The sequence below is a fragment of the Hyperolius riggenbachi genome, chromosome 3 (assembly GCF_040937935.1).
Source record: "Hyperolius riggenbachi isolate aHypRig1 chromosome 3, aHypRig1.pri, whole genome shotgun sequence".
In the NCBI taxonomy this organism is placed as follows: domain Eukaryota; kingdom Metazoa; phylum Chordata; class Amphibia; order Anura; family Hyperoliidae; genus Hyperolius; species Hyperolius riggenbachi.
In genome coordinates this window covers 343,346,361-343,360,629 of record NC_090648.1, presented here as the reverse complement: position 1 = coordinate 343,360,629, position 14,269 = coordinate 343,346,361, and the positions used below count along the sequence as shown (strand labels likewise).

The 14,269-nt window shown below is 41.1% G+C and overlaps 1 protein-coding gene across 7 annotated transcripts in view; it reads left to right on the top strand.

Moving 5' to 3' along the window:
• GAS2L3 (growth arrest specific 2 like 3) overlaps nucleotides 1-14,269 on the top strand; it is a 174,712-nt gene that overhangs the window by 47,420 nt on the left and 113,023 nt on the right. For 6 of the 7 annotated variants that reach the window (XM_068276977.1, XM_068276976.1, XM_068276979.1 and 3 more), the window contains 2 exons: nucleotides 2,587-2,694; nucleotides 8,800-10,477. In XM_068276977.1, coding sequence (XP_068133078.1) covers nucleotides 2,587-2,694; nucleotides 8,800-10,119 — 1,428 coding nt within the window. In that variant the 3' untranslated portion in view covers nucleotides 10,120-10,477. Of the gene's footprint in view, nucleotides 1-2,586; nucleotides 2,695-8,799; nucleotides 10,478-14,269 lie in introns of those variants that run through there. The other variant, XR_011030466.1, reaches the window with a different exon arrangement.

Sequence of the window (14,269 nt, the reverse complement as noted above, 5' to 3'; positions counted from 1 at the left end):
AGCTTGTACATGTGCTTGAAACTTTAGAATAGACCAATCCATATTGGCACAATTTTTTTTAATTTATTTTTTTCCAGAAAATGCTTCCACCCCACCCCGCTTCCCTAAGAAAATAGTTCAAATTTACTGATTAAGTAAACCTTTACTTCCAAAACGCCACCTGCTTGTAGATGGTCTTTAGCGAAAAGATCACAGGCACATGCCAGTGTTCTCCCCAGGCTCTTTTAGCCGGGTGCTCCACCCGGCTAGATTTGGTGACCACCCGGCTGTCATCGGCTCATCTATTCACCTCCTCCTATGCTGCAAGCAGAGTTGCCCTGCATTTTCATCTCGCCCCACCCGGCTACCTTTTTCATGCCACCCGGCTGGAAAAAAATTCTGGGGAGAACACTGCATGCACACCATGTTTGTGCAAGAAACACTGCATCAAAGGAACAGTTTTACTTACACTTGAGTAAATAAAAAAAATCTTTACAACTCTAAACTCTAAGACAGTATGGCGTGAATATACTCAAGAATAGAATATAAAATGCTTTCCATTCTTTAGGTACATTATTGGTTTGTGGTGAATATATACAGTAGCAAGAAAAAGTTAGTGAACCCTTTGGAATTATATGGATTTCTGTACAAACTGGTCGTGATCTGATCTCCATCTAATGCTACATACACACTTGAAAGATTAATGAAAGATCACAGACCAATTTTACCAACTTCCATGTAGTATGAGAGCCATACTCTACGCAGTCTATTCTATAGAGCTGAACTCCCCATCAGATAAAAAATCTTATCCTATATTTTCCTCTGTTTAGGTCATTCTCTTGTTGATTTACTTCTATGCTTTGGTTTGTTGTCCTGTTGCAACACCCACCTTCTGCTGAGCTTCAGCTGGTTTTACAGATGGCCTTAAGTTCTCCTGCAAAATGTCTTACTTGGGAATTTTTTCTTTCGTTGATAGCAGTCTGTCCAGGCCCTAATGCAGCGAAGAAGCCCCAAACCATGATGCCCCACCACCATACTTCACCGTTGGGATTAGGTTTTGATGTTGTGGGCTGTCTCTCTTTTTCTCCACACAGTGTTGTCTGTTTCTTCCATACAACTCAACTTTGGCTTCATCTGTTCACAGAATATTTTGCCAGTACTGCTGTGGAACATCCAGGTGCTCTTTTGCAAACTTTAAAGGACTCCCGAGGCGAAAATAAACTAATGAAATAAACAATTGTATCTTTCTTCTAAAAATGACTTTTTAAGATATTCCACAGTTTTATTTTATGTTTAAATCTACTTAAGTTTTAACTGTTTTGTTTTGCTCAATCGCACATTCATTTAAGTATGCCAGAGCTAAAATCTATGAACTATTGGCCCTTTTTATCTATTTCCTGCTCTCAGAAGCTATTTTCTGCTAGGAAAGTGTTTTATAGCGGTTTTGTTTTGTTCCCTCCGGACAGCCGTGGCTTCCTTTGTATTATCCCTCCCATGAACTCCATTCTTGTTTGTTTTACGTATCGTGATCCTCTAACATGGATGTTGGCATATGCCAGAGACTTTTGTGGGTGTTTTAGCTGACACTCAAGGATTCTTCTTCACCTCATTGAGCATTCTGCGATGTGCTCTTTCAGTCATCTTTACAGGACGGCCAGTAGCAGCAGTGCTTAACTCAATTTTTAGATAATTTGTCTTACTGTGGACCGATGAACAGCAAGGCTTTTGGAGATACTTTTACAACCCTTTCCAGCTTTATGCAAGTCAACAATTCTTAATCCTAGGTCTTCTGAGAGCTTGTTTGTGCAAGTCATCATTCACATCAGGCAATACTTCTTGGTAAAAGTAAACCCCAAACTGGTGTGTGTTTTATAAAGCAGGTCATCTGTAACAAACACCTCCAGTCTCATCTCCTTTATTGGACTCCAGCTGGCTGACTCCTCACTCCCATTAGCTCTTTGAGATTTCATTAGTTTAGTAGTTCACATACTTTTTCCACCTGCACTGTGAATGTTTACATAGTGTGTTCAATAAAAACATGGAAACATTTAATTGTGTGGTATTAGTTTAAGCAGACTGTGATTGTCTATTGTTGTGACTTAGATGAAAATCAGATCACATTTCATGACCAATTTGTTCAGAAATCCATATAATTCCAAAGGATTTAGATTTTTCTACTGTATCTGTGACTTGAGATGCTTTTAGGTAAAGCCAGACTGTGGGTACAATGGCAAATAGTTTCTTTTATTAAAAATAAATACATAAATAAATCCATATATTATATCATGATGCAGATTAGTGGGTTGAATGCTGAAGTGTTAGGTTTTTTGGTTCAGTGTTCCGCAGCATGTGGGGGGGGATGACTTTTTGATCAACCATTAATACCATATTTGGATTTTTTAATTGTTAAACTGCATTAAAACTATGTATTCCCTTTATAATATGACATTGTGACTGTTGTATGCAGGATAGTACACCTCTGAAATGAGTGTAGCAGCAGTATCCCATATGTTTGTGAATATTTCCCATTTGTTCCTTTTTTAATTTGTATAAAAACAGCCCTCTAAAAATGCCTGTTTAGTTGATGAAAATGTGTTCTCTGTTTAGGTGACTCACATTGCTCAGGATCCACCATGCAATTGCTCTCACCGTTTCTCCATTGAATACTTGTCAGAAGGACGCTATCGGCTGGGGGATAAGATTCTTTTCATACGGGTAAATATAATACAGATGTGCTTTACTTATAGAGATCATTCTTATGGTGTTCAAATAACCGATGCAGGAGATGACCATGTTAAATTAGCTCTCCTGGAATTGTCAGAGCGGTTTCCTTGCATTAATTATGAGATGCACATTAGAAGGCTGTAAAGTCCAGCAATCATTCATGTGGTTTATCGCTAGGGAGCCATATTCTTGCATTCATTTACATTGTATGGGCTCTTCTCAGACTTGTTTGCACATCTGCTTCCCCAACCTCTGCATAAAGCAAGCTACATGTTTTGTATTTAATAGAAAATGCTGCTCATACAACCTGTAGTCCGCTTTCTGAAACCAGTGTGTACAGCTGCTAGAGAAGTGCTTTTTGTAGAAGACTGGATACTCTTCCTTTGCCTCAGACTTTTGGTGTTGCAGTGCACCTATGTGTGCGCTGCTGGGCTGGTTGGTCAAGATGAAAGCACAGTTCAGCTGCTCACATCAGGTCATGCACAAGCAATCACAAATGCTGAGATAAGCGAAAGCTGTGATGTGAAAAGCTTTGGTGGGTGTGGTCAGTCAAAAGCCATAAAAGACTATTTCAGAATATTTTTTGGTATTTGCCTGATCCCATTAAAAGCTGTACTGATCTGATCATGTTCTGTGACTGGAACTAAAAAATATTTATTTGAAAGCAGGAAAAATGGGCGCCAGTGGCTAGTGGACAAAAAGGGCGCCGCCATAGACACGAATGCAATTATCATTAATGCGGTGAAAAAAAGCAGAAAAAAGGGCGCCTGATAAATATCAGTTTTTGAAGTATGCTATCATTTTAGAAGCTTGCAAAACTTAGTTTTTGTCATAGTATTTTTTTTTTTGGGGGGGGGGGGTTGTATGTACAGATTTTACATTATCAAAGATATTATTGTTTCTATGTGTAAAAGGGTGCTTCTGCAGGGGGAGTGGTTAGGGTTAGGCACCACCAGGGGGAGGGTTCTTTGTGAGAGTAGGGTTGGGTTAAGCTGTATTGTTGAATTATGTTACGATTTTTAACGTTAATACAGTGATGTGAAAAACTATTTGCCTCCTTCCTGATTTCTTATTATTTGCATGTTTGTCACACTTACCGTATATACTCGCATATAAGCCGACCCGCATATAAGCCGACCCCCCAACTTTTACCTGAAAAACCAGGGAAAAATGATTGACCCCCATATAAGCCGGGGGTAGGAAATGCTGGCCGCCTTATTCCCCTAGTGTGCCCCAGTATAGCTAGTAAAGTGCCCAGTATAGGTAGTTAGTGCCCCAGTATAGCTAGTATAGTGCCCAGTATAGCTATTATAGTGCTCAGTATAGCTAGTATAGTGCTCAGTATAGCTAGTATAGTGCCCCAGTATAGCTAGTATAGTGCCCCAGTATAGCTAGTATAGTGCCCCAGTATAGCTAGTATAGTGCCCCAGTATAGCTAGTATAGTGCCCAGTATAGCTAGTATAGTGCCCAGTATAGCTAGTATAGTGCCCAGTATAGCTAGTATAGTGCCCAGTATAGCTAGTATAGTGCCCAGTATAGCTAGTATAGTGCTCAGAATAGCTAGTATAGTGCTCAGTCTAGCTAGTATAGTGCTCAGTATAACTAGTAATGTGCCCCAGTATAGCTAGCATAGTGCTCAGTCTAGCTAGTAATGTGCCCCAGTTTAGCTAGTATAGTGCTCAGTATTGCTAGTAATGTGCCCCAGTTTAGCTAGTATAGTGCTCAGTGTAGCTAGTAATGTGCCCCAGTTTAGCTAGTATAGTGCTCAGTGTAGCTAGTAATGTGCCCTAGTTTAGCTAGTATAGTGCTCAGTCTAGCTAGTAATGTGCCCCAGTTTAGCTAGTATAGTGCTCAGTCTAGCGCTCAGTATAGCTGGTCCGCCGGTCCCCCACTCCCCCCACGGCCGCCGCCGCTGCTATTACCTTTCCGCATTTTCTATTCCCCTCTCCGTGCTTGTAAACATTCACAGCAGCGCGCCCGGCGCTGCTACTGTGACGAGCGGCGAGCCAGGAAAGAGCGGTTCCCATAGTAACAGGAAGCCGTGCTCTTTCTTGCCTCCTGCCTCGTCACAGTAGCAGCGCCGGGCGCGCTGCTGTGAATGTTTACAAGCACGGAGAGGGGAATAGAAGATGCGGAAAGGTAATGGCGGCCTTGGGGGGAGCGGGGGACCCGCGGACCAGTGGAGGGGGGGGGACCCGTGGACCAACATGACTCGCATACAAGCCGACCCCCCAACTTTTGGCCCCTTTTGGGGGTTAAAAATTCGGCTTGTATGCGAGTGTATATACGGTAAATGTTTCTGCTCATCAAAAACAGTTAACTATTAGTCAAAGATAACATAATTGAACACACAATGCAGTTTTAAATGATGGTTTTTATTATTTAGTGAGAAAAAAACTCCAAATCTACATGGCCCTGTGTGAAAAAGTGATTGCCCCCTCCTTGTTAAAAAATAACTCAACTGTGGTTTATCACACCTGAGTTCAATTTCTGTAGTCACCCCCAGACCTGATTACTGCCTTACCTGTTTCAATCAAGAAATCACTTAAATAGGAGCTACCTGACACAGAGAAGTAGACCAAAAGCACCTCAAAAGCTAGACATCATGCCAAGATCCAAAGAAATTCAGGAACAAATGAGAACAAAAGTAATTGAGATCTATCAGTCTGGTAAAGGTTATAAAGCCATTTCTAAAGCTTTGGGACTCCAGCGAACCACAGTGACAGCCATTATCCACAAATGGCAAAAACATGGAACAGTGATGAACCTTCCCAGGAGTGGCCGGCCAACCAAAATTACCCCAAGAGTGCAGAGAAAACTCATCCGAGAGGCCACAAAAGACCCCAGGACAACATCTAAAGAACTGCAGGCCTCACTTGCCTCAATTAAAGTGGACCCAAATTAAAAATACAAGATTTGAGAAATAGAATCTATTTTCTAAATTATAATAGCAGCCTTTTTTCAGCTGCATGATGACAAATATAAAATACTTTACATTTATTGGAGGAACCCCTCCCTTCCTTTCAAATTGCCGGGATTTTTCCGGCAAATTGGTGGATTAAATGGTGTCCGGCAATGGAGGAATTGCTAATGGATTCCCCCAGTATAACCCTAGTTATGAAAAGAGAAGGTTGAAAAGCATGTTCTGAAATGATCATAGGTTTAAAGGAGTGTTTATTTATCTTTGTATGTGTCAAAGTGGTGCAACTAAATATTTTTAATTAAAAAAATGTTTGGTTTGGGTCCGCTTTAAAGAGAACCCGAGGTGTATTTAAAGAATGTTATCTGCATACAGAGGCTGGATCTGCATATACAGCCCAGCGTCTGTTGCTATCCCAAACCCCCCTAAGGTCCCCCTGAACTCTGCAATCCCTCATAAATCACAGCCGTGCTGTGAGGCTGTGTTTACATCTGTAGTGTCAGTCTCAGCTGCTCCCCTGCCTCCTGCATAGCTCCGGTCCCTGCCCCCGTCCCTTCCCTCCAATCAGCAGGGAGGGAAGGGATGCAGGCGGGGACTGGAGTTCTGCAGGAGGCGGGGAGAGCAGCACACTGACACTATAGAGATAAACACAGCCAGCTCTGACAAGCTGTTTGTCAGCAGCGTCGCTGTGATTTATGAGGGATTGCAGAGTGCAGGGGGACCTTAGGGGGGTTTGGGATAGTAAGAGGCTGGGCTGTATAGGCAGATCCAGCCTCTGTATGCAGATAATATTCTTCAAACCCACCTCGGGTTCTCTTTAAGGTCAGTGTTCACGACTCCACCATAAGAAAGAGACTGGGCAAAAACGGCCTGCATGGCAGATATCCAAGGTGCAAACCACTTTTAAGCAAAAAGAACATTAAGGCTCGTCTCAATTTTGCTAAAAAAAATCTCAATGATTGCCAAGGCTTTTGGGAAAATACCTTGTGGACCGACGAGACAAAAGTTGAACTTTTTGTAAGGTGCGTGTCCTGTTACATCTGGCGTAGAAGTAACACAGCATTTCAGCAAAAGAACATCATACCAACAGTAACATATGGTGGTGGTAGTGTGATGGTCTGGGGTTATTTTTCTGCTTCAGGACCTGGAAGGCTTGCTGTGATAGATGGAACCATGAATTCTACGGTCTACCAAAAAATCCTGAAGGAGAATGTCTGGCCATCTCTTCGTCAACTCAAGCTGAAGCGATCTTGGGTGCTGCAGCAGGACAATGACCCAAAACACACCAGCAAATCTACCTCTGAATGGCTGAAGAAAAACAAAATGTAGACTTTGGAGTGGCCTAGTCAAAGTCCTGACCTGAATCCTATTGAGATGTTGTGGCATGACCTTAAAAAGGCGGTTCATGCTAGAAAACCCTCAAATAAAGCTGAATTACAATAATTCTGCAAAGATGAGTGGGCCAAAATTCCTCCAGAGTGCTTTAAAAGACTCGTTGCAAGTTATCGCAAACGCTTGATTGCAGTTATTGCTGCTAAGGGTGGCCCAACCAGTTATTAGGTTCAGGTGGCAATTTCTTTTTCACACAGGGCTATGTCGGTTTTGAGGGTTTTTTTCTCACTAAATAATAAAAACCATCATTTAAAACTGCATTTTGTGTTCAATTATGTTATCTTTGACTAATAGTTAACGGTTTTTGATGAGCAGAAACATTTAAGTGTGACAAACATGCAAAAGAATAAGAAATCGGGAAGGGGGCAAATAGTTTTTCACATCACTGTATATTTTCGTCAACTCCCATCTATTAAAACCGTACTAATTGTTAACCGATTTCATTATCGAGATTTCGTTATCCAGCCGGGCCCTATTTTCCTGGCGCCCTTTTTTCAAGCACGCATTTTTGATTAGTTATTTTAGTACAGTAGTAGTATTAGTGTACATTCAGTATTGCTGATTCAGTGTTGCTGTTCAGGAATAAGGATGGTTTCCTAATGTTTATTTGGCTATGGTGGTTCATATACCAGAAGCAGTAGAGTATTGTACCATGTTGGCCATCAGTAAAAGCAGGAAGTTTTGAATCAGGATGATGGCCAATAAATGGTAACTTGGAGATAAATAAAAAGTAAGCTTTCAGCTAATAAGCCTTCATTGGACTTGGTTCCTGCATATAATGACAAGCTTTAATAAAAAAAAAAAAAACGTATATGCATTGGACATACAGAGGAGAAACATTATTTTTCAAACCATAAATGTAATTAGATGCCTTAATTGCCACTTTATTAGGCTATCACAGTCTCTAGCTTACTAGATAGATAAGATCACCCGTTCCTAAAACATAACATACAACAGACCCTGGGTGATGGGGAGATGTAGCATATCCTGAGTTCAGATGTGACTGGGTTCACTACACATTAGTTCTAAGCTAAAAGAATTGTGGCATTTAAAACCCATCCAAGAAGTTTGAGTCCTTGTTTAAGCCGCCTTCTACAATTTTGAACCAGTTTTGGTATAATTTTTCTTACTACACAATCCCTGCAACCATGAACTGGCATGTGTGCATTTTGAAATTTTCATACAAGTGAAATGGTAGATCTCTGATGTCCTAGTGAGTAGTTTAGACCTCCCTAAATGCTGTTTGAGCTAATTATGTATTTCTAAAATTGCTAGCATTGTTTTTCACGGGAAACCTGGCAGCACATTTCTTGAGGGTCTTCCTGTTGTGGGGGTCAGAGAGCAAGTGTGTTTCTGCTGAGCTGTCTGCTTATAGAATCACCTTTTTAGAGCCAGAGTTAGCTGATCACTCCAGACTTTACATTACAGCAGTGCATTTCTGATGATAGCTGAAGATATTTGGAAGAAGTATGTATGTGAATGAGAATTGGCTAAGCAGCATATTAATATTGATGAATGGTTTCACACAGGACGTTTGTAATCAATCTCTGATCAGAAAAACAATTAAGTAAACCAAAGCAGCCTGGCAGTTAGTTCATGTGGTGTATTTTGTAGAGCAAAAATATTGCTGTGGTGTCTGAATAGATCAGGCAATAGTGCAATATTAAGCCCTAGCCAAATAAGGATTTGTTTTTGTCAGGACTGGTGACTATGTGTAGAAACTTTAAAAGCCTTTACATTTTGTGAATTTTGATCCTTTTTCTTTTTATGTTTATTTGCCCAGATGCTACATGGAAAGCATGTGATGGTCCGAGTTGGAGGAGGCTGGGATACTCTACAGGGGTTCCTGTTGAAATACGACCCTTGCAGAGTGCTGCAGTTTACCACATTAGAACAAAAAATTCTGCAGTTCCAAAAGGGGGGAGTAAGTGACGAGGTATCAACTCAATCAGCCAAACCACCACAGCCTCCGGTAATGAATCCTTTATCTGCAATCGGGAGTACTGCAAAACTGATGTCTACACCATCTACACCTTCATCATCTTCTAGCACTAAACTCCGAAGTGAGAAATCCCCCATCTCTGCTCAAAGAGGTACAAAGACTACGCCATCTGCTTCACTACGCCCCAAAATCCAAACCGTTCCCAGAAAAGGTTCTCCGTTACTTCCTGAACCACAGAGGAAGGTGGCAAAGAAATCTAACTCTCCTCCACATATCTCTACAAGTGTTTCCACCAAAAACGCACATAATGACCATTCTCAAAAAAACCTTTGTACTTTGTCCAAAGAAACTGTTCCTGTCTCCAGTAATCTCAGCAAAGCGAAGGGGTCACCTCATGTGACTAAAGCATCTCCAAATAACAGGAACTTGAATCAGGATTCCAGCTCCGAACAACTAACACGACCACCTAAAATGTATCCAATAACTGCTGCATCTCATAAAACGCTACCTAAAAGTGCTGCAACTTCCCAGTCCAAGCCCACTTCAAAAGTAACTACCAATACCCGAAATGGAGTCACAGCAGCACAATCTGCTAAGACTGTATTACCTAAGAGGACAGAAGTTGTGAAACTGACCAGCAAGAATACAACAGATAAAAACTCTGCTTTAGCAGTGCAGTCCTCCAGGGTAAATAAAATGGATGTGCCAAAAAATAATCTAATGGATAGGAAGCCATTTATTGTGTCATCTCGTGTGCCTTCCAAAGTTTCCCCATTACCATATTCTCATCCAGCATCTAATAAACCCACTACAGCTACATCCCACCTGAACACTGTCAGTAAAAGCACTGGTAAACCAGTCCAACCTCTGAGAAATGGCACTACTAAGAAAGGAGCTGAGAAAACCACAATAGCTGTCCGTACTCCCCTCTCTGTAGTCAAAATGCCACAGTCTGACATCAAAACACTGGCTACATCACATGCAAAACTACCCACTAAGAACATGCCAGTGAGCAATCCAGTGAAAAAAGGCAAAACGCAAGCTGCATATGACACAACTGCTTCAAAAACCAAAGTGACTAACAAAACTGCCCAAAATTCAATAAAGGATAAATTGCCTAAGAAAAAAGAGGACCGCTTCATTACATCGAGAAATAAGTGACTGTCAGACTTCAGCAACTTCTTGTGATAAGGAATGCTTCTTCAATTGAGACTTGTTTGGAGAGCTCAGTGCTAAAAAGCAGCAGTGTGGATTTATGTCCCAAGCTACTCATTCAGGTTGTCCAAGCACTTTATTTTTCTAGCCTAAAATTTGCATTGCCATGTACAATCTAGAAAGAGTAAAGCGGTTTTTGTTTGCATCAAGTAGATGTTATGCTAGAATACTGTACATTAAAACAGCACACATCTTGTATGGATTATCTGATATCAACCAAATCAGTGGCTATACCCAAACTAATGCCAAGAAGAAATACATAGAGGTATTGATTAATTACAGAGCTGGAGGGAAAAACATTTTTTTAGCAGATTTTTTTTTGTGTGGGGGGGGGGGGGGAGGGGGTTGTTTCATGCACTCTACGCGGTTTAATGAAATCCGATATAGAACCTTCAATGAAATTTAAAATTTACTTACACTACAAAAAAAATAAATAAGCCCTTCACAACAAAGCAGCTCCAGTTGTTGCTGCCGGGGGCATTTTACTTAAAGCCCACTTAAGAATAGTGTGGAGAGGTGTTGGAATATATTTTATGTTATTGTGCACTCACCAGAACATGCAGGGAGATGGGCCAAGCAGTAACGGCGTATTTACTGTAACTCTGGGTATATGGGGAGGGTAGAACACTTTAAGGTGCGTAATGCAAAGACCAGCTGTGTACTGATTGAATGTCAAATATATAAGCTGGATAATTGTGGGATTTTTGTCCTTTAAACTTTTATTATGTGTGTTTGCATGGTTTAAAGTGAAATTTAACTCAAGTTTAAGGTTGTTTTATATTATAGGTTGTCTGGGGTGCTAAAAATCCTTAACACTTATCTATTAGCTGTCCGAAAACCATCCCCCAGCACTCCACTTCTGGGCTCTGGAGGCTAATATTAGCAGAGATTCTCTTTACACACAGCATTAGCCTATTTAGCACACTGTAGCTGCAGAGCACTGTAGATGCTGATCACCATGGGATGTTCTGCTGAAAAGTTTTAAAATCTTAACTGCTTTTACCTATCTGACCAACCTAAATCATATGGTTTATCAAAACGGTTTTATCTCTTACAATGTGGCTAAAAATTAGCTTTTATTTTAGTTTTTTTTCTTTTATCATTTTATAATAGCCTAGACTTCAGCTGAGCAGTTATTGGTTGTTGTTTTGTGTTTATTAACCTGGTACGGTAACCTCATGGCAATCGTGCACCAGTAGTACTTTGAGACTTCTTTGAAGTACAGTATTAGCATAATCTTTGTTACAGTACTGCCTAACATGGATCATCTTACAATGTTTATTAATGAAACCTAACCCACTATACATTTTGATTTTTGTGTAAACTTTAAAGTTCACAGTCTGCATTATTGTTAGTTTAAATATAAATGTAAATACAATATTCTAAACCTCTTTTTTTACAGAAGTTCTATATTTAGTCCAGCTTTATTCACTGCAATATTACATTGGCGTTAGCAAGCAGCTCAGGGTGACCCAAACCACTAGGAAAGTATAGGGGACTAGAGACCGAAAAGCCCTCCTACTAAAAAGCAATGCTTGGTGTGATTTGCCTTCTTAAAACAGAAGGTACTTGTGATAATTCAGCTTTAAAGAGGATCTGTAACGTCAAAACGTCCCCTGGGGGGTACTCACCTCGGTTGGGGGAAGCCTCCGGATCCTAATGAGGCTTCCCACGCCGTCCTCCGTCCCTCAGGGGTCTCGCTGCAGCCCTCCGTGCAAAATGACGTCATTATTTACCTTCCCGGCTCCTGCGCAGGTGCTCTTACGGCTGTCGGCTCCGAAGTAGGCGGAAATACCCGATCGCCGTCAGGTCTGCTCTACTGCGCAGGCGCAAGTTTCCGGCGCCTGCGCAGTAGAGCGGACCCGACTGAGATTGGGTATTTCCGTCTACTTCGGAGCCGAGAGCAGCCACAGCGCCCCTGCTGGAGCCAGCAAAGGTAAATATTGAATTTACAGTTGGGTCTGTCGCCGGCTGTTCGGAAGGCTGCAGCGAGACCCCCGTGGGACAGAGGACGGCGTGGGAAGCCTCATTTAGATCCGGAGGCTTCCCCCACCCGAGGTGAGTACCCCCCAGGGGATGTTTCTGATGTTAGTCTCTTTAAGTAACCTCTGAACACCCACAATGCACTGCTACTGAATATGCAAATTATCTCTATGCCCCGGAACCTTCCTGTCAGATTTTAAAATTCTTGACTGGAATAGGAAAGGAAGCTTTTCTGTGTAGGAGGAATGCATATTAATGGCAATTTTTATAACAAAAGTAGAATTTTCATTTCATTTTTTTAGTTGATTTTATCATCCATACAAGGCTTCTGTAAAGGAAAAATGGAAAAACTGCACCATTGCAGAGAGTTCAGCCCTGCCTGTGTCTGGCTGTCCATCTGAGCACATTCTCTAGTTTAGTGTGTGTGTGTGTGTGTGCAGAGTGTTCACCCCTGCCTGTGTTGGCTGTCCTTATGAGCACTTTCTGTAGTGCAGTGGCTGTGCAGTCTGTACCCTTTTCGCAGCAACTTGTCATTGTCTGGTGCTTCAACTGCCTCGCTTTCGTGATCTTCCCAATGTTAAATTGCAAACATACATACCATGTTTTTTTCTTAGAACAGAATAAAGGGAAAGAGGCACCTGGAGAAGATAAAATTAATTAAAAACAAATAAAATGAAAAAAGTGGTGGCTTACCTCAATGAAGAAAAATTCACGTATTAATAGAATTTTATTGCACTGGCAACGCGTTTCGTGGGTACATACCCACTTCCTCAGGCCAAATAGCAGTGTCTAATAGTGCTTGTAGCCACAAATAAGGCGCCTATTATCCCTACTTTTTGTCCTTTTTTGTAGAACGTTTGTTCTATGGAAGGGTGAATATTGCCAGCAGTGACTTGAAGTATCTGAGGGAGAGAAGCAAGCCGCATACCCACTACACTACAGAAAATTGTAGTTCTGACATTTGGCTCACCACACTCGTATAATTTGATTGCAGCAAACCTAGATGGAAAATAAACGTATGCGATAACTAATTGTATGTGTAGCAGCATCAGAAAATAGACCCTGCCTGCTGTCTTATATTCTTAATTTAAGGTGTTAATTGTAAGAGTCTGAAAATCAGCCAAGCCATAGCGTGAGCTACAATTTGGTTCATAACAAACTTATTAAAACCTTCCAGCTCTTTTTTTATCAGCAGTGTTGCTCCCCCAGATAAAACTAATTTTCTTCTGTTTACTCCACTCTGCATTCTGCTGCTTCGTTTGCATAGGTATAACACTGCTCGTTAACTCTTGGAATGCAGAAAAAGTATCCCTAGGCAGGTTCTAAATGGGCTGACTAACATATGTACTTCCATGGGAGTTTTGGCTTTATTATGAAAACTGGTGGTCTTGGGGACAAGAAATGAGGTACAGCAATAACTACTAGTCATGTATTCTCGTTACACCTTATAAAAAAGTCTCGGACACTCTTGTACAGATTTTTCCATTTCTGTATTAACAGAAAGCAATAGGAGTTCTCACAGATGGAGAAACTGGACAGTAATAAGAAAAGAGAAAACAAACCTCAACCTGCCCTTACTACACAATAAAAATGTAAATAATTTTCATAGTCTGGCTATCAGTTGCAAAACTACAATCAGGGTCCTTTTTCACTAGCAATCACAAATGCCAGCGAGTCTTTTTGTTTTGTTTTTTTTGTTGTGTGATTGCGATTTTTCATTTGCATTGTATTATCACTCTTAAAATCGCTCCAGAAAGCATTTGTGATTTTCAAATCAAATCACTATAGGGGAAAACACTTCTCATGATTTCTATGATAAAGTAGCAACTCTAGCGAATTTAAAAACTCTAGTGATTTTGCGATTCACCTGTGCAGTGGACAAGGGCCCCAAGGCATACAGTGGCCAAGGATCTCTGCAGTGTCTGCTGATGGAATTTTATTCACCAGCATGCATGTCAGAGGCAGACAACCACATGATCAGAGCCCTATCCTGTTGATTTCTTAAAGCTGTGTAACAAGTAGTGCTGCTGCTTGCTATTGCTACATACACACATGGATTCCTGAGCCAGTGTCTTATCATGGACCTACTGGTAAAGAATACTGCTCTGTGGCC